General features: G+C 39.2%; 1 protein-coding gene across 1 annotated transcript in view; it reads right to left on the minus strand.

Moving 5' to 3' along the window:
• Positions 1-13,060, minus strand: part of LOC110941173 (DNA ligase 1-like) — a 35,095-nt gene extending 22,035 nt beyond the window's left edge. Inside the window, exon 1 of the mRNA XM_035989352.1 lies at positions 12,833-13,060. Within this exon, the coding sequence (XP_035845245.1) occupies positions 12,833-13,060 (228 nt within the window). The remainder of the gene's footprint in view (positions 1-12,832) is intronic.
• Between the last annotated feature and the right edge of the window lie 8,414 nt (positions 13,061-21,474).

A 21,474-nucleotide genomic window follows, 5' to 3' on the forward strand; every position in this document is an offset into this window, starting at 1 on the left:
GGCCTATGCAATGAATTGGGAAGAATTTAAGAGTCTTGTCGAAAGAAAATTCTGTCACGAATACGAGAAGGAACAAATGGCAAACAAGTTCCTGAGCCATCGTGTGATAGGTATAGACTGTCGAGGATATACTTTGACATTCTTCGAATATGCGAGTGTGGTACCTTCCCTGGCTTCGCCAGAACCGGTACTCATTTCCCGTTATATTTGGGGATTAATCGGAGAAATCCGTAACATCGTTAAAGCTGCGAGACCACGCACGATTGACGATGCTGTGGAATTAGCTAATACCTTAACCGATGAACTAGTCCGCACAAGAAAAGAAGATCGTAAGAAGGAATTGGCTCAGAAGATTACCCAAGGATTTCGTACGGGTAATAATAATCGCTTCAAACGAAGAGGAACAGGACAATCCTCGTCACCTCCTTTCTGCAGAAATTGCAAAAAGAAACACTATGGACAGTGCAATATATTTTGCAACTTCTGCAAGGCGAAAGGACATCGGGAAGAAGACTGCAGAAGGAAAACAAGAATCTGTTATAACTGCGGAGAAACAGGGCATATCAAACCTGAATGTCCTAAGTTAGCCCAACCAGCAGACAATAAAACTAAAACGGCCGATGGAATAACTAAGAAAAATGCGCGTGCATTCCAGCTGACCACTCAGGAAGCCGAACTTATTCCAGACGTGATAGCGGGTACGTTCTTAGTGCATAACGTTTATGCAAAAGTATTATTTGACACTGGTGCAAACCAAAGCTTCATTAATACTGCATTATGCCAAGCTCTTAACTTACCTCTAACTCACCTTAGGCGGTTTTATACAGTCGAAACAGCAGAAGGGAATTTTGTTAACATAGATAAGGTTCTGCAAGAAGGAGAAATAGAACTGTTAGGCCATAAATTTTCTGCAAACCTGTTACCTATGAATTTAGCCGGATTTGATGTAGTATTAGGAATGGATTGGTTAATTGCCAACCATGCTCGAATCCTGTGTGATAAGAATTCCGTAGAAATCCATACCCCCACAAGAGAAGTAATTCTAATTACAGGAGATAGACCTCGAAAGCCACTGAAATTCATTTCAGTAATGAAATTGGCTAGTTATTCAAGGAAACAAGAAACGGTGTATATGATTTCTGTAATCATTAACACTAAAAATAAGGAACTCCAGGACATCCCTATAGTTTCAGAATACCCAGATGTTTTTCCTGAAGAATTACCTGGTTTACCACCGGATAGGGAAGTAGAGTTTAGAATTCATTTAATTCCAGGTACTACACCAATAGCTAAGACACCTTATCGATTAGCACCTACCGAAATGCTAGAATTGAAAAAGCAATTAGATGAATTACTAAGCAAAGGATTCATACAACCTAGTTCATCCCCTTGGGGTGCACCAGTGTTGTTTGTGAAAAAGAAAGATGGATCAATGAGAATGTGTATCGATTATAGGGAATTGAATAAAGTTACAATTAAGAACCGATACCCATTACCTAGGATTGATGATCTTTTTGATCAATTGCAAGGAGCTAGGTATTTCTCTAAGATAGACTTAAGATCAGGATATCACCAGTTGAAAGTACAAGAGGAGGACATACCTAAAACTGCTTTCAGAACTAGGTATGGTCATTATGAGTTTACAGTCATGCCCTTTGGATTAACAAATGCTCCAGCTGCATTTATGGACATGATGAATAGGATCTGTAAACCATACTTGGATAAATTTGAAATCGTGTTCATTGATGATATACTTATTTATTCCAAAAGTCAGGAGGAACATTGTGAGCACTTGCATGCACTCTTAACATTGTTAAGAAAGGAAAAGCTTTATGCCAAATTCTCGAAGTGTGAATTTTGGCTACAAGAAGTGCAATTTTTAGGTCATATGGTGAATCACGAAGGAATTCACGTAGATCCTGCTAAAATAGAAGCAATCACAAATTGGAAAGCTCCACGAACGGCCATGGAAATTAGAAGTTTTTTAGGACTAGCTGGATATTATAGACGATTTATTAAAGATTTCTCTAAGATAGCTGTACCTTTAACTAAGCTGACCTGTAAAGCCGTTAAGTTTGAATGGGGACTTAGACAAGAAGAAGCTTTTAAGATTCTAAAACACCAATTGACGAACGCTCCAATTTTAGCTTTACCCGAAGGAACAGAAGATTTTGAAGTATACTGTGATGCTTCAAAATTAGGATATGGATGTGTGTTGATGCAACGCAAAAAGGTAATTGCATATGCCTCTAGGTAATTGAAAAAGCACGAGGAAAATTACACGACTCATGACCTAGAATTAGGAGCCATAATTTTTGCCCTTAAAATTTGGAGACATTATCTGTATGGAAGTAAGTTTACCATCTATACAGATCATAAGAGTTTAAAGTATATATTTGGGCAAAAAGAGTTAAACATGAGGCAAAGAAGGTGGATGGAAATCTTAAGTGATTACGACTGTGATATTCAATATCACGAAGGAAAAGCGAACGTAGTCGCAGATGCCTTAAGTCGTAAGTATCATGAAAAGCAAAAACGAGTCCGTGCTCTTAGGTTAAATCTACAATTAGATTTAATGGAACAATTAAAGAAAGTTCAAGGAACGGCAACTAAGGACGATGCCGAAGGAATGAAAGGTTACCTAAAGGAACTAGAACAAGGAAAGGATGAAATATGGAGATTCCACAGGAAGCGAATTTGGGTACCTAAACAAGGAGAATTAAGAAATAAGATTTTAGAAGAATCTCATAAATCAAGGTATACTGTACATCCAGGGAACAATAAGATGTACCAAGATTTAAGAAATAATTTTTGGTGGATAGGAATGAAAAAGGATATAGCCGAATACGTATCTAAGTGTTTAACCTGTTCACAAGTTAAAGCCGAACATCAGAAACCTTCAGGACTACTACAACAGCTAGAAATGCCTGTATGGAAATGGGAACTCATAACAATGGACTTTGTTACTAAGTTACCCAAAACCAGAAAAGGTAATGATGCTATTTGGGTAATTGTGGATCGATTAACCAAATCAGCTCATTTTCTACCAATAAAGGAAACCTTTAGCATGGAAAGGTTAGCCAAGTTGTATGTAGATGAAGTAGTATCCTTACATGGAGTCCCACTCTCCATTGTATCGGATAGAGATAGTCGTTTCACTTCCCGTTTCTGGACAAGTTTCCAGGAGGCAATGGGAACTCGACTTAATTTAAGTACTGCATATCATCCTCAAACAGACGGACAAAGTGAAAGGACGATACAAACCTTGGAAGACATGCTCCGAGCATGTGTAATTGACTTTGGTGGCAATTAGGAAAACCATTTACCATTAATTGAATTCTCCTATAACAATAGTTATCATTCGAGCATCGAAGCTGCTCCATTCGAAGCACTGTATGGACGCAAGTGCAGAACTCCCGTTTGTTGGGCAGAGATAGGAGAAAGTCAGTTATCAGGTCCAGAGATTGTACAAGATACCACAGACAAAATAACTCAAATCAAGGAAAGACTGAAGACTGCTAGAGATCGCCAGAAAAGTTATGCGGACAATCGCCGCAAGCCATTAGAATTCCAAGTCGGAGACAAAGTACTATTAAAAGTATCTCCTTGGAAAGGAGTTGTACGATTTGGTAAGAAAGGAAAACTGAGTCCCAGATATGTTGGACCATTCCCAGTGATCCAACGAATAGGACCAGTAGCTTATCGTTTACAACTACCAGAAGAGTTAGCTGGAGTACATGATGTGTTTCATGTATCCAATCTCAAGAAATGTCTATCAGACGAATCCCTGGTAGTACCTCTTCAAGATATAGAGATAAATGAAAAGTTGAAATTCATAGAGAAACCCCTACAAATAGAAGACCGAAAGATCAAGTTTCTCAAACACAAACGACTAGTGCTAGTAAAAGTCAAATGGGAATCCAAGAGAGGACCAGAATACACTTGGGAACTGGAATCAGAAATGAAGCGAAAGTACCCTCATCTATTTCAGTAAATCTCGAGGACGAGATTTTTCTTAAGGTGGGAAGGATGTAACAACTGCCACTAAAATCAATAATTAGGACGATAATTAGTCAATAAGAAAACCCTAATTGAGACACCCAATTAATTCTGCACTAGCCCTAAAATTTTCAGAACAATCGGAATTAGGATCAGGGCCCCTAAAACTCGAGGGGGGCAAACCCTAGTTGATAATTATCTAAATTAAAACGTTGCACAGTTCTGATTGGTTAATTTCTTGAGTCACCTAAGCTATAACCGAGCCTAGGCAGCCTATGAATTAGACTACTTAGCTTACGGACCGCAAGGGAAAGGGCTTACGGTCCGTAAGCGAGCCTCAAAAATTCCTATAAATAGCCGACATTGGCACTTAGCTTCTGGTATTAAAACGTCGCACAAATTCTGTCTGTACGACGAGTTAGAGTAATTACAGTTCACAACACACACACACGATCACGAGGTGCTGCCGCAATCAGGGTAATAACTCGATCGCTATTACGATTCAACGTCCGATCGATTATAACTATCCAACGATTGTCCGAGTGCTGCTCAAATTGAGCTTGTACTTTGTTATTCATTGTGATTTCAACTTGAATGTTTGAGTGCTGTTCGAATTCGGACTATGCTCTGCCATTTGTTGTGAATCCATTGAATTATTAAGTATCGCACTTGATAATAGTTGTGAGGGTTTAATCTCGTGAATTGACGTAACTGCTGAATTTGTTACTAATCCCGTTTGTGTGTGCATTGTTATTTAAATTAGGTTAAAAGGCTAATCAGTAAAGCTTATACTCTGCTCGTAAATCTGCAATGTGAGTCATTCTCTTTTTATCAACTGTTTTACAAAACTCCAAATTATTTTCAAAGTTATAGTTACAGTGATTAAGTCTATGTAATCACCAAGTTACAGCCGGTATGTGGGGTTTTGTATACATTACTTATTTCCCGTCACACTTGGACAACGAGTTAGCCAAGGGGTGATCCGACCACAGTCACAGACACCATTTGGACAACGAGATAGCCAATGGGTAGTCGAGTGACAAGTACTGTGGGTAGTTGGTTTGATATCAGAAACATTGTAATTCCCCTTAATACTGTAAATTATAACAAAAGATGTCGTTTTCAGTAAAATGAATGATTCACTCAGTATTTCCCCGCTGACAAAACCTTTTTCAAACAGGTTTCAGGTGATCTGGTATGAGCAAAGAAAAGTGCCGTGGAGCACTCCCAGCTTAGAAAAGTGGCTCAATATAAATAAATAAATGAACATGTTTTGAAAATAAAGATTTCCCTGAGAAATCACATTATTGTAAATTTCGGGAACTTATCCCTAAGTTATGAAACGAGCAGTTTAAATTATTGAAAGATCCTGTTTTAAAAAGACTTCCGCTATCGCCTAAATTAAATACCACGGGATTCCTGTCCCGCGGCTCCTGAAACGGGTCAAACCGGGTCGGGGGCCGTGACAGTATGGTTTCAAAATAGAATAATCGTAAGCATCAACAATTTACAAACAAATAAGAACACACCATGATAAATAAAACATAAGTTCATTTACCATTCTAGAAATATGAAATCAAGCACAATTGTCTTTACAAACCTTCAACTAAAGATGAACATAAAGAGTTTAGCTATCCATGGCTTGAACAACCATCCTCCACCAAGTCCCAAATTTGTTCCCTAACTAAGTGTTGTGTGACCGATTTACATGATTATTGGAAACATAAAAACCCATCAACATGACTCATTAATGCGTGAGTTACAAAAGTTCTCCAACCGGTGCCAAAAAAGAAATCTGCCGCCCCCTCTCTTCATGTTGGACAATGTGATGATGATTTAATGATGAGTTTTAACCCCCAAAATAATAATCGGCCCATAACGGGAAGTCAACACAAATCTAAGATGTCGGCCCACTAATACCTTTCACATATCCACTGTGTGTGGTTATTTTATTCTTGACTTCTTCATGTGTTGTTGACTGTTTTTTTTCTTTTTGTAAGTCCCCTAACGCGTGCGGATCGTAACAGAATCGTCGATCCAACCTAGAGTGCGGAATCCTCTAGATCAGATTTCACAGAAAAGTGTAGAAAACAGAAATCCTTCAAACCCGATCTTTATTGATTATCTTCGTAACGATTAAAATCAATCAAGATCCTAATTCGTCCAAGCCTTTGTCTTTCACGAATTCTCTCCAAGTGATTAAGGTGATTAGATGACTAACCTAAACCCTAATGCTAAGATTTGTTTATATAGGACAAAGCTTTGCATATGGGCTAGGTCTTGGGCAAGGCCCAATTCGCAAACCCTCCCCCATATGTGGGTTTGGTTTGGCCCAAACACTCTTAATTCACTATAACAAACTATTACAAAGCTAAACCCACTAACTGTTTATCGTTTTACTAATTACAAGATATCCAAAGACCAAATCTAAGATGTTGTCACAAAACTTGCACCAACAAACTCCCCCTTGACAATAGCTCGCAAAGGTAACTTCAGTCTTCAGAATCTTCAAGTCTTTTGGTCTTTGGATAGCTTCAGCTTTAACAGCTTCTGTCAGCAATAGACTCCCCCTAAGCTGATGCATCTAATCACCAAATCTTCAAAACATTAGCGCTTGAGTAAACTCCAGTTCAGCATTTGAATAGCAATCTTCAACTCTTCAACTCTGTCTGCAATGTAGAAAGGAGGTTCTACCATGCATCCAAGCAAACTCTCATCTTCACAGCAACTCTTCAGCAACACACAGCTTCAATCTGTATACTATAAAACAAACATCTCGAGAAACCATAAGAATTTTTCAACAAAAGTTAAACAAATTATTATTATTCAAGAGATTTGTTAAACTGTGTTACAGATTAAGCATTTTCCATTTAGCACCAACACGCACAAATTTTAAACAAACACTTTATAACCTGCTTGATTTGAAAATTCTGAACTCACTTACTAACACCGTCTCCCCCTATCAGTAACAATTCCTCCAAGAATAACAGTTTTCCGTACGTTAAGAATTTTAAACAGAAAAAGACACTATTTTTGGATTTTTATATTTTCTGAAAGCAAGAAAATACAAAAGCAATAAACACTCTATTTTTGTGAGAATCACCGGTAAGAAGATCATATCAGCAAAATCAAACTGTTTCACACAATTAGTTAATTCTTTATGTAATGTTTTAGTGAAAAGCAGTTCAAGACGATTACCAGTATGTTTGTCCATCTAAACAAAATGCATGAACATTTCAAGTACCATTACCGTATGATACGTTAAGGTAATTTTATTATACCGAAATACAAGCGTGTCCCACTTCAGGATGTACCCCCGCGATCAAGGTATGCACAAAGATTCATCGTAGTAGGTGAGTATACTGAATTCATCTGTTTTAATTTTCAACGATAGATAATTGGTGAACAGGTCAGTACTTCCGTACAGCAGAGAGACCAAAATATCTTATCGAGGGCTAAGACAGATACCATTTTTGGTACGAATTGTGCATTTTGCACTTATTGAATGACTCTCTTTGAGAGCTTTTTCATTTTCAGGGTTTTGGCATTTTTAGCTCTTTTAAGATATCCTGGGTGTGTCTAGGTCAGCATGTATCTGGATGCAGCAGAAGGACACCCATGATATCCCCGGATGAAATAACAGTATAAAGACCCAAAACTTCAGATTTTGGCACTCTATCAACACAAGAATTAAGGTCCTTAAACCATACACCACTGATGTGTTCCCCACTCATACTCAGTGCATTTAGGTTTATATCACTTTGGTAAGTTGATTATTTCATGCTTTTGCCTACTGGTACATCATATAATGAAGCTGCTATCACACTTAAGCAATTGTGGTACAATTTCAGTGTGACAGTCTTACTTGCTGATGTACTATCATTTCTTCTTTTTCACACAGTGATAACTCATTTTTGATTTTCTATATATTTTTTTTATGTTTTTGATTTTTCAATGTTTTTGTATTTTTTATTTTTGAGAAAGCAGTAAACTATTTACCAAATTCTTATGAAAAACCAGTTATTCAGGATTCCTCATCCCATTGAGTTCGACTAAGTGTTCAAAGCGAGCTCGATCAAAAGCTTTTCTGTAAAGATCAGCAAGGTTATCTTCTGTGTCGACTCGATGTAATTCAATTAGTCGTTTTTCAGCACAATCCCGTATAAAGTGATGACGTATGTCAATATGTTTAGTTCTACTGTGCTTTACGGGATTGTTTGTGATTGATATAGTGGCATTATTATCTATCATAATAGGAGTACGAGTGAAATCCAAACTGTAATCGCGCATCTGCTGTTGAATCCAGAGAACCTGAGAGCAACAGCTACCCGCAGCAATATATTCAGCTTCACACGTAGAGGTTGACACACAGGATTGCTTCTTGCATTGCCAAGACACGATCCTGCCTCCTAAGAACTGACAACCACCTGTAGTAGACTTTCTGTTTGATTTGCATCCTCCAAAGTCTGAATCAGTGTAAGCAACGAACCTCAGATCACTATCAGCTGGATACCATAACCCAAGTTTAGGTTTCCCCATCAAGTAACGAAGAATACGCTTCACTGCTTTCATATGTGACTCTTTCGGATTCGCCTGATATCTGGCACACAAGCATACGGCAAACATGATGTCAGGTCTTGAAGCAGTCAAGTACATTAGAGAACCAATCATCGCCCTGTAATGAGTTGGATCAACATCTTCAGTACTCTCATGATCTGGGCCAAGATTGTGATTTTCGCATACAGGTGTGTTGGAAGTAGAGCAATCATTCATTTTGAATCGATCTAAAATGTCATACACATACTTCGTTTGATGAATAAACATCCCATCCTCCTTCTGTTCAACTTGTAATCCCAGAAAGTAAGACAACTCACCCATAGCACTCATTTCAAACTTGCTCTTCATCACCTGTTCAAACTCCTTACACATGTTCTCATCAGATGACCCAAAGATGATGTCATCTACGTATACCTGTACCAGCAGAAAATCTTCCTTCTTCCTCTTAATGAACACTGTACTGTCAATCTGACCTCTTTCAAAACCATTCTTGAGCAGATGTGTAGACAGTGTCTCGTACCACGCCCTGGGAGCTTGATGTAACCCATACAAAGCCTTATCAAGTTTATACACTCGATCTGGATAGTCTGGATCAACGAACCCTTCTGGTTGTGAGACATACACCACTTCTTGGACTTTTCCGTAAAGAAATGCACTCTTCACGTCAAGTTGGTAAACTTTGAAGCCCTTGAATGAAGCAAAAGCCAGAAACAAACGAATTGCCTCCAACCTTGCCACTGGTGCAAACACTTCATTGTAATCAATCCCTTCTTGCTGGTTAAACCCTTTAACAACTAACCGAGCCTTGTTGCACGTGACAATACCTCTTTCATCTTTCTTGCACCTAAATACCCATTTAGTGCCAATCTCTCTTTCACCTTTAGGAAGGTCCACTAACTTCCAGACCTTCAACTTCGCAAACTGGGCCAATTCCTCTTGCATAGCTTCAACCCATGAATTGTCTTTAAGAGCCATATGAATATGCTTCGGCTCCTCTTGGGAAATAAAGCAACTATACAAGCACTCATTCACTATCCCAGTCTTCTCAATCGAAACAAATAACCCAGAATTCGCTGCAATGCTTCTTCTTGTCTGAACACCTGCAGTAGGATCTCCAAGTATCATGTCAACTGGATGATCTTTATTTGCTCGTGTAGTAGCAACAACATCGACTTCCAGATTATCACCCAGGTTTGATCCAACCTCCCCTTGAATATTCTGATTTGCAAATGGATTAATGAAATCCTCCCCCTGATTGGGTTCAGGTTCACTATCACTTGAATCAGGATCAACAGCACCATGGGAAGTTTCCGGAGCATCTGACATATCAACATTCGATCTAGGTATGAACTCGCCTTCATCGTCTTCACCAATCATTGTTTGAATCATCTGAGAATCATCTGCATCAGAAACCTCAGGAATATTAAATGATTTAAAAACACTTTCATAATCATATAATATAGCAGGACCACCCGTTGATTGTTGAGGTTTGTAGAAAGTAATTTCCACATTAAAAACAACCTCAATTTTACCAGTTTTTAGATTAAAAACCCTTTTATTCGGTGTGCCATGCACGTAGCCTAGAAAGTAGCCTTCGTCTGCCACCTCATCCAATTTTTGTTTATCTTTGTTTTGCACAATGGTGCAGGGTAATCCAAATGGTTCAAAGCCAGTTAAGTTTGGTTTTTCGTTAAACATCAACTCATGACAAGTTTTGTTAAAACGTTTAACGGTCAAAACTTTGTTTAAGACGTAGCAAGCTGTATTCACAGCTTCTCCCCAGAAAAGAACTGGTAGCTTTGAATCTGAAAGCATCGTCCTAGCGGCTTCAATCAACGTCCTGTTTTTCCTCTCAGCGACTCCATTTTGTTGAGGAGTGTAAGGAGCAGAGTATTGATGTTCTATTCCCTTTCGAAGACAGTAGAGATCCAGAATCCGATTCTTGAACTATGTGCCATTATCACTCCTTATCCTCTTGATCCTTGCATCATGGACGTTTTCCAATTTTGTAAAAAGATCAACAAGCATCTCTGCTGTCGCATCTTTTGTACCTAAAAAGAAAACCCATGAATAACGTGAGTAATCATCAGTGACAACAAGACAGTAGTACTTTCCACCTATGCTCCTTACGTTCACTGGACCGAATAAATCCATGTGAAGTAATTCATAAGGGGCATTAATGGAATTTACTGTTTTAGACTTATGAGGTTTCTTGTGTTGTTTTCCCTTTTGACATGGAAGACATTTATCTTCCACTTGAAACCTCAACAATGGAACCCCTTTCACTAGCTCATTTTTGATAATGTAATTCATTTTGCGGTAGTGAATATGAGCCATGCGTCTGTGCCACAACATAGATTCAGCTTCAGATGCTTTTGACAGTAAACACGCCACCGCAGTAGTTGGATCTTTGGCACCCATGTCCATGACATAAGTATCATTTTTCCTTGGTGCACGCATTACTATCCAATCGTCCGGAATGACCAAACCCGGTTTCAACACCAATGCCTCAGTATTTGTAAAATGGACCGAGTGACCCTTGTCGCAGACTTGTGACACGCTCATCAGATTGTGTTTAAGCTGCTCAACATAGTTCACTTTGTCCAATGTGATCTTCCCATTCGTCACTTTTCCTCTTCCAGTAATCCTACCACCTTTAGCACCAGCAAAATTAACATGTCCACCATCATATTCTTCAAATTCAGAAAACAACCTCGCATCCCCCGTCATATGGCTGGAGCAGCCACTATCAACATACCATAAGTTGATAATCCTCCTTAGCAGCTCCTGCACACACCAACCAAAAGATTAGTTAGAGTGGGGGGACCCAAGCCTTGATGGTCTTGGGTCGTCCAGATTCATCAACTACAGGAACATCCATCCAATGTCCATCACTCCTAACTGGAGTCTTGGATCTTGGACCTGTTGATGGAAATGGGGCAGGATTTCCATAAGGTCTCTGGTCCTGTGGGTTCCTATATGTGTTTGGACTATGTGACCTTTGAAATCTTGAGTTTTGATTCCAAGAAGCTTGATTGTTATAATTTCTAAGGCCATTGTTATAAAAAGTTCGACCACCATTATTATGGTATCGATTTTGATATTGACCTTGACTTCTGAAATTATTTGAATTTTGATTGTTCATTCTTGGTGAACTACTTCTAGGTCTCTCATATCTGCCTGATGTAGATTCAGGCTGAAATCTTGGTTGATTTCTTTGAAAACGAGGAACTTGAGGAGTTCCTTTTTCAGCCTTATCTACACCACTAGCAACACCCTGTTGTTGCTTTGGAGCAGATTTCTTTGGAGAGTTAGACTCACTTTCCTTTTTATCACCATTCTTTTCTGGTGACTTCCCTCTTTGTTTCTCACTAACTTGTGCTTCAACCTTTTTATTAGGACAGCAGCTGGCTACATGTCCCTTTGTGTGACATTTGAAGCACGATCTCTTTTTCGAAGACTTCTCACCTGAAGCCTTTGAACTAGATTCTGGTTCTAATGATGATGCTTTAGAAGGATTTTGATCAGTTTGCTTAATTTCAGCTTTTTCTATGTTTTTGTTTTTAGCAAACTCTACATTTGATTCTTTTTTGATAACAGTTGTTTTGGTTTTCATATCACTTCCTTGAACAAAATTAACCTTTTTAACAAAAGTTTGATTATTGTTTTTAGAGGGTGTATTTTTCTTTTTCAAAACAGGTTTGCTGTTATTTTCCTTCTTAGCATCATTATCTTCAAACACATCACCTTGACTGGATGTGAAACTACTTGGTGATGTTGACAAAAAGTCTGTGAACTCATCTTCATCAGGTAAGAAAGAATAGTCATGACTAAGAGGAGGTGGGACTTCATTAAAGCCCTGGAATCCCACGGTCTTCTTGTCATTACTCTTCTTTAACCCACCCATCATATGTTTCATAACAAAAGTAGAATCCCTGAATTGACCTAATTTCTTTTCAAGTTCAACAATTTTAAGTTGTGCATCTGACAACTCTTTGTTTTTATCAGAAATCTCTTTTGTTTTCTTAGCCATCATGTCATGAGCTAAGTCAATGACTTGAAGTTTTTCATTCAGTTTGCAGGTTAAAGCATCAATTTCAGCTTCATAGCCTTTTATCTTTTTCAAATATGATGACTCATTTCTTTTAGCAAAGAAATTTGATTCTTTTACGTTAGACATTTCGCTCACAAGACTTTTGTTTTGAGTTGACAATTTGTCAACTTCACCCTGTAGTTCACGACACTTTAAACAAACAGAAGTAGTAGAGTTACTTACCTCTCCTGTCGATTTTTCTGAGTTGGCCATAAGAGCAGCAAGTTGAGCTCCCAGTCTTTTGATGATTTCATCTTTCTCGTCATCTTCCAATTCATGCTCAGACTTTGGCTTTTCTTTATCAGCATCAGATGTCTGATCAGCCTTATCTTCCTCAGCTTCAGTCTTTTTCTCAACTTTAGCATCATCTACTGTAGCTTCACTCTCATCAACTGGCACGATCTTTGCCATAAATGCTTGTGTAACATTCTCATCATTTTCCAAGTGAATGCTCCAGTCATATGAACCCTCTCTTGCAGTAGAGATCAACGCCCTTGAGTTAGAGTTGTTTGATGAATTTCTATTGTTTGAACTCTGGCTCGAAGTCTCATGCTTTTGTTTCTGACATTCCCTTGCAAAGTGACCATAACTCTGACAGTTAAAGCACCTAACTTTGGCCTTGTCAAAACCTACATTCTTCCCCACAAACTTCCTTCCAGTTCTGTTCATGAACCTCTTCACACGTCTCGAAATCATGGCCATCTGCCATTGTAAATCCATCTCTTCTAGATCATCAGGGTCAATCTGATCATAGTCTTCATCTAAAGTAGTTGGATCAGATATCTTCCCCTGAATGTAGTTCTCATAAGAGGCAACAAACGAAGCAAGTAGTGCAAGGTGTTCTTCAGCAGACTTCACACTCATAGGCATTGACTTTGCACTGCTTGTTTGCTTAGAAGCTGATGGTCTCTTAACTCCTGTTGATCCTCCTGAAGCAGCTACAAAGCACACATCACCATCTTCATTAACTGTAACCTGCTCATTATCACACGAAAGAAATGCAGTAGCAGAGTCGCTAGAAGCATCATGTGATGAAGAAGATGTAAGCCCATTGTAGATCCCTGGATCTTGAACCTGATCATATCCAGTGTCCTTCTTCTTCATACTGAGCTCATAAGCTCTTAGCTTTCCAACAACTTCTTCTAATTCCTTTGTGTCATAATCTGCTTCTCCTTTGATCATTAGGGTGTAGATATCCCACTTAGCAGGAAGAGCATCAAGCAGCTTATCATTTTTCTCTATGTCAGTATAGCAATCTACATCATAGTTATCCAGTTCTGACATCAGATGGTAGTATCGAGTGATGATGTCCTCAAGTGTCTCATTCTTCATGTACTTAAACACAGCAAACTGCTTCTTTAGAAGATCAACTTTGTACTTCTTGACATCAGGATTTCCTTCATATCTCTTCTCCAGAGCATCCCACATTTCCTTTGAAGTAGTGTACTTCTTAAAGGTATGTTTGATACTATCAGGTAGGGACATCTTGATGGCAGCCAAGGCTCTCTTTTCAGCCTCATACATCTTTTTATCATTCTCCTGCATGTTCACATAGGCTGTGACACGAGGTCTGCCTTCAAAGTCATGTGTAGGGTTTGTGTACCCATCAGCAATACAGATCCACATGCGAGTGTCCTGATATTCAATGAAGGATTGAAACCTATCCTTCCATGTCAAGTAGTTTTCCACCTTCATCATCTTAGGTGGTTTGTTGGTTGTGCCAACCTCATGCTCCATCCTTAAGAGTTCATTCAATTTAGTCATGCTCGACATTTTAACGTTAGCAGACTGGTAAAACCGTACAAATTGTGTCCGAAATCTGTTTTTATCAAATTATACCGTTAGACTCGTCTTGAGGATACGACTCCAATGATATATAATGTCGAAGACCTTTTTCCGGATTTTCCAGAGTCTTTTTTTTTGTCCTAAAAATCCAAGGATTCCAACGGTGCAAACGGTTTGTCCAAATGAGTTACGGATAGTTTTCTAAACGCGAAACAGTGAAATTTTTCTTACGCAAGCCAAGAAAAATTCCACCCCTTCCGAAATGATCAGAAAGGGTCCGAAAGGGTCAGGAATGATGATGCTTATCTGGAATGGTCCGAAATGGAGATGATTTTCCGAAGTGAACACCTTTCTGTCCGAAATGCACTAGTCAGATCCGTAATGTAACACTCTGGTCCGAAATCAATCACTTTCTGATCCGAAATGAAACAGATCTGGTCCGAAATTCAACAGTTTTGTCCGAAATGGTTGAATTCTGGTCCGAAATGCAACCCTTCAATCCGAAATGCAGGTTTTTGGTCCGGAATGCAAGCCTTCAAATCCGAAATGGTCCGAAATTGATTGTTTCTGGTCCGAAATTGATGCTGATAATCCGAAATGACTGATTTTTGGTCCGAAATCCAAGTATTTTGATCAGTAATGATCTGAAATGCTTGAATCTTATCCGAAATCAGCAGCAGAACACGAACTCAGCCTCCGAAAACGTCCAAAAACACCGATTTTTCTGCAGAAACGATTCTGAACCAAGCCAATCAAGAGCCGAACGCTCTGATACCAATTGTAAGTCCCCTAACGCGTGCGGATCGTAACAGAATCGTCGATCCAACCTAGAGTGCGGAATCATCTAGATCAGATTTCACAGAAAAGTGTAGAAAACAGAAATCCTTCAAACCCAATCAATCAAGATCCTAATTCGTCCAAGCCTTTGTCTTTCACGAATTCTCTCCAAGTGATTAAGGTGATTAGATGATTAACCTAAACCCTAATGATAAGCTTTGTTTATCTAGGACAAAGCTTTGCATATGGGCTAGGTCTTGGGCAAGGCCCAATTCGCAAACCCTCCCCCATATGTGGGTTTGGTTTGGCCCAAACACTCTTAATTCACTATAACAAACTATTACAAAGCTAAACCCGCTAACTGTTTATCGTTTTACTAATTACAAGATATCCAAAGACCAAATCTAAGCTGTTGTCACAAAACATGCACCAACACTTTTAATGTTCCTAAAGTCCACGTGATCCTAAGCACCTAGGGTTTGAAACCCTTTTAATTCTTTCACACACCCCACTATTAATGATGATATTTATGTTGTTGACTTTTCGATCCTTGTTCTCTGCAGCCACGAGATGATGATGATTTTTCCTTTGTGTGATCATGTGATCCAAATATGGCGGCCCAATCCATAAATTGGCTGCGTCTTATTCGTGTGATGTTGGCCCAATCAGGATAATCCACAAGTCTCCTCATAGGCCCATGTCAGCCGCCAAATCCAAATTGTTCTCAACCGCCACTTTGGTCTACGTGAATTATGATGATGATTTGATTTGATTTCTAAACAAAACAAAAACCAAAGTCACATGATGGTGATGATCTCTCTCACGTGCGTCTGCCTTCATGCTGGCGGCCCAATAAGTCTTCACAAGTCCACCACTTGTATTGGCGGCCCAATCAAAAGAGACTCCCAAACTCCAAGATGTCCAGCCCACATGTGTCGTCCAATCCAAAAGTCAACATATGGTGCCGTAAGCTACGGCACCTGCCATAGCTTACGGCGATCAGCAGATCCTTACGCCACTTTGCTTCTGTCTTACGGTGGTGGATGTTTCACAAACATGGGAGCCGTAGCCTACGGCCAGAGCCGTAGGTTACGGCGCTGAGTCTTTCTTTTCTTCATTTCTTCATGCAATCTTTAACTTTTTCTCATATTGTTTATGCCCGGCTTCCATCAACCATTCAAACTTCCTTAAACCCACATTTCAAGCACTTTAACACCTGCAAATCCAAACATCTAGTGGTTACCAAGTTCAAGCAATTAACCGAACAAAGTATAGAATGTGCATTGTATTAAACCTTTTAAGGGTTGTCCTACAGACCACCCGTCACATCCCCACACTTACCCGTTGCTTATCCCAAGCAACCCATTTAAGAACTATTTCAAAAACATACGCGATCAACATAAACCAAGCAAAAACATATCATCCTTTATTAACCCTTTCTTAACACCCAAACAACACACCCCTTTCTAAATCTCTCCTCTCAGCTACAAGCAAGCACTAGCAAAGATAAGCTAGACACACAAAAGGCAAACGGGTGATTGCACAATTATATGCTTGTACCTAAATCGGTCCTTCTCCTACAGCGTGTCAAACATGAATGCAAATCAAAGGGACCTTACGGTTGTAACGTGGCTAGGCATATGGTAGGAAATGGAATATATATGTGGTAGCGAAGGACTTACCCGGTCTTTTATTACATAATGAAACAAACAAACAAACAAACTTAAACTTATATACAAGACAACTCAACATTCTTTTTTTTTTCATTGCTTTTTCCATTCTTTTTTTTTTTTTTGTTTTTTTTTGTTTCTTTTTCTTCATCACTCTTTTTTTTAACAAACATTCAACATAACATCGAACGTATCTACACACTACTAAAATAACTACTAACACTATAAGACCAGGTCAAGTCGGGTAAGTTTTTAGGAAACTAGCTAAGGGGTAACAAACGATAGGCTTTAGGCACAAAATTAGGCAACTAAATGTCCAAACCCCCACCCCTCTCGCAACCCTGCTCATATATATAGTTAATGAGGTCCAACCCCCCAAATCCCACACTCGCACTCAACAAAACGAGGCTACCTAATTGCCCTTATCCTTTCTACATTCACATTTAACTAAGGACTCAAACCGTATTAAGGCACAAGTTCTAATGCACCCCCACCCGTTGCCACTCACATCAAAGATAAGCATTATTTATGTACAAGTGTGGCTTCAACCCTCACCAAGAACAAAAGGGTATTAAGGGTTGCCTGTGCATCATTTGGGGTTAATCCAAGGTGTTCAATTTTTCCACGTTTTGCTTGATAATTTTTTTTTTTAAACCTCAAAATTTCTCCCCATCCCCACACTTGGGATACATTGACCCCAATGTATGGTTTTGAGGAAACTTGATCGCTAAACCTTTTCAACGCCAACCAAAAGGCTCCACACTCAAACCACAAATTTTTTTTGGTATTTTCATTTTATATTATATATATATATATATATATATATATATATATATATATATTTTGAAAACATGACACCACCAACTTTCACACCCATAAACTAAATACATCAACATCAAAACATATAAAACACCACCCAACCGCCCAACCAAAAACTTAAACATGAATATATACAAAGGTGCACAAAATGAGAACAAGACACAACCTGATTAGTAAATCAGCAGTGTTGGTAGTGATGCAGCTGCGGTAATCGGACCGGTTCATAAACATCTCTTGGATTCGCCGATATCTCAAGAGGATGTTACCAAACATCCCCACACTTGAATTATTGCATCCGCGAGGGTTGAAACGTAATAACCTGCCAAAGCACAAACACAACACCAAAACATAACCAAATAAAGCAAAACAAAACAAAACAAAACAAAATACAATACTCTACATCCTCGGGCTGCCTCCCGAGAGCGCTAAGTTTAAAGGTCTTCAGCCAGACCATACCTAATATTCGTTATGGTGGTCTTAATGCACACTTACCCGCAGCATTTCCAACAAATGCTCGGAAATTTACATGCCATCTCCATAGATTTGTCAGTGTATTTGGCATGTTAAAGCTGCTCCTACGGGCTTTGCTAGTCCACTTCATGACATATACCTTAATGTCTGGTAGTTTCACCCTTCTCATCTTATTCCTCGAACCCTCTTCCCCACACTTGTTAATTTGAATCATTGATATGGGAAGAGGTTCGGTACACATATCCATCTCATCAGCCTGCTCTACCTCATAATCTGCACACATCATCTGATCTACAAGTGACTCTTCATCAGATAAAGGACTCATTGGTGTGGTATTATCCTCCACAACCTCCTCCTTCATGTGAGAATAATCTCTAATATCGTCAGGTAATGGTGAGAGGCGTTCTTCTATCTCTATCTTCAATTTTAAAGTATGACACTTAGAAACTAAGCAGCTGATTCGGTCTTCATCGGACAGGTTGGGTGTTGCTAAATATTGCTCGAGTTTGGACAAAGTTACTTCCAACACAGCAAGCTCTTTTTACTCCTCGCTCTCATAAACATAAACACCCTCGGGCTCAGAATATTCTTCGGGATGATATTGTCGATATCCCTGATACGGTCTATAGATGCGCGCTTCCATCATCTTTTTATTCCAATACTTTGGGTTTTCTGAATACACCGTGCACACATCATAATCATAAGTGTGATCGCGACCGCAACAAAAACATAGACTATCCATCCTTGCCTCATAATAAACTTCCTCATCCCGATCGTATCCATATGAATAATAGTCATCCTCCATTTCTGATTCATAATCGTCAACGTATGATGGAGGTGGAAGCTGTGAAACATAAGACACCGGTTTTCCATGTGCCCTCCTGTAGTGGGCCTCGTGGCAACCAATACATGGATGTCGTGGACCCCTGCACAATCTACACGTAAATAAGCTGAAATTTGTGTAATGCCTTGTCATCCTGCACAACACAACTCAACTACCAAGTGTAAATCAAGAACATAAAAGAAATCTTTTTAGGATTTTTTTTTCAAACTAATACACAAGATAACACACGTTGCGCACTACTCCCCGGCAACGGCGCCAAAATTTGACGTGATATCGTCGTCGCAATCAAATTTAATCCCAATAACAACTATATAGATAGTGGCAAGTGGGTATCGAACACAGGGAGTTTGTGGAATATGTGTTATTTGAAAGTTTATCTAATTTAACTAAATTAATCGAATTGCAAGAGAAATGAAATTCAAGAGTTGGTTTGATTGGATTGGTTTTTAAAACTAAGATTAACTAATTAAATTGCAAAAGAAAAGTTTTGGTTGTAAACAATTAGAGACGAGTGACCATCTTTAGTTTCCGGTTTGCTTCAACATTTGTGCTATCATTCACTAGAAAGAACTACATAGACATAGTTCATGTGCAATTACTTGTTGTGATGAAAGGGAACTAAGTACTCAGATTCCTAGAACGTGAGGTTGTTACCCGATGACCAATTGACCCTTACCCGATCCTAGTTCTACCCATGATATCTCGATTGCCAATGGCAGCAAGAACGTATGGTTTCAAAATAGAATAATCATAAGCATCAACAATTTACAAGCAAATAAGAACACACCATGATAAATAAAACATAAATTCAATTTACCATTCTAGAAATATGAAATCAAGCACAATTGTCTTTACAAACCTTCAACTAAAGATGAACATAAAGAGTTTTGCCATCCATGGCTTGAACAACCATCCTCCACCAAGTCCCAAATTCGTTCCCTAACTAAGTGTTGTGTAACCGATTTACATGATTATTGGAAACATAAAAACCCATCAACTTGACTCATTAATGCGTGAGTTACAAAAGTTCTCCAACCGGCGCCAAAAAAGAAATCTGCCGCCCCCTCTCTTCATGTTGGACAATGTGATGATGATTTAATGATGAGTTTTAACCCCCAAAATAATAATCGGCCCATAATGGGAAGTCAACACAAATCCAAGATGTCGGCCCACTAATACCTTTCACATATCCACTGTGTGTTGTTATTTTATTCTTGACTTCTTCATGTGTTGTTGACTGTTTTTTTTTCTTTTAATGTTCCTAAAGTCCACGTGATCCTAAGCACCTAGGGTTTGAAACCCTTTTAATTCTTTCACCCACCCCACTATTAGTGATGATATTTATGTTGTTGACTTTTCGATCCTTGTCCTCTGCAGCCACGAGATGATGATGATTTTTCCTTTATGTGATCATGTGATCCAAATATGGCGGCCCAATCCATAAATTGGCTGCCTCTTATTCTTGTGATGTTGGTCCAATCAGGATAATCCACAAGTCTCCTCATAGGCCCACGTCAGCCGCCAAATCCAAATTGTTCTCAACCACCACTTTGGTCTACGTGAATTATGATGATGATTTGATTTGATTTCTAAACAAAACAAAAACCAAAGTCACATGATGGTGATGATCTCTCTCACGTGCGTCTGCCTTCATGTTGGCTGCCCAATAAGTCTTTACAAGTCCACCACTTGTATTGGCTGCCCAATCAAAAGAGAGTCCCAAACTCCAAGATGTCCAGCCCACATGTGTCGTCCAATCCAAAAGTCAACATATGGTGCCGTAAGCTACGGCACCCACCATAGCTTACGGCGATCAGCAGATCCTTACGCCACTTTGCTTCTGTCTTACGGTGGTGGATGTTTCACAAACATGGGAGCCGTAGCCTACGGCCAGAGCCATAGGTTACGGCGCTGAGTCTTTCTTTTCTTCATTTCTTCATGCAATCTTTAACTTTTTCTCATATTGTTTATGCCCGGCTTCCATCAACCATTCAAACTTCCTTAAACCCACATTTCAAGCACTTTAACACCTGCAAATCCAAACATCTAGTGGTTACCAAGTTCAAGCAGTTAACTGAATAAAGTATAGAATGTGCATTGTATTAAACCTTTTAAGGGTTGTCCTACAGACCACCCGTCACTCATCAATCGCAATCAAAATCGAAATATCAAAAATCGTCGCACCAAACACTCGAATCAGGCAAATGATCGAACAGGCTACCAGCCGATCGGACAGGCTGTCCGATCGCGCTGCCTGGCCGATCGGCCATCACTTTCCTCATTTGGAAGCCTATAAATACCCCTGTCATTGTCATCATTTCCACTTTTGGAAATCCTCTGACCGACCAGCTCGTGCTCTCCATCTTTTCTCAGATTTCTCACGATTCCGGTAAGATCTCGTCCTAAATCTTGTACTTTCTTGATCTACACGCACTCCTACACCTTTCTATCTTTTAAAT

This window comes from Helianthus annuus, chromosome 4, assembly GCF_002127325.2.
Source record: "Helianthus annuus cultivar XRQ/B chromosome 4, HanXRQr2.0-SUNRISE, whole genome shotgun sequence".
Lineage (NCBI taxonomy): Eukaryota > Viridiplantae > Streptophyta > Magnoliopsida > Asterales > Asteraceae > Helianthus > Helianthus annuus.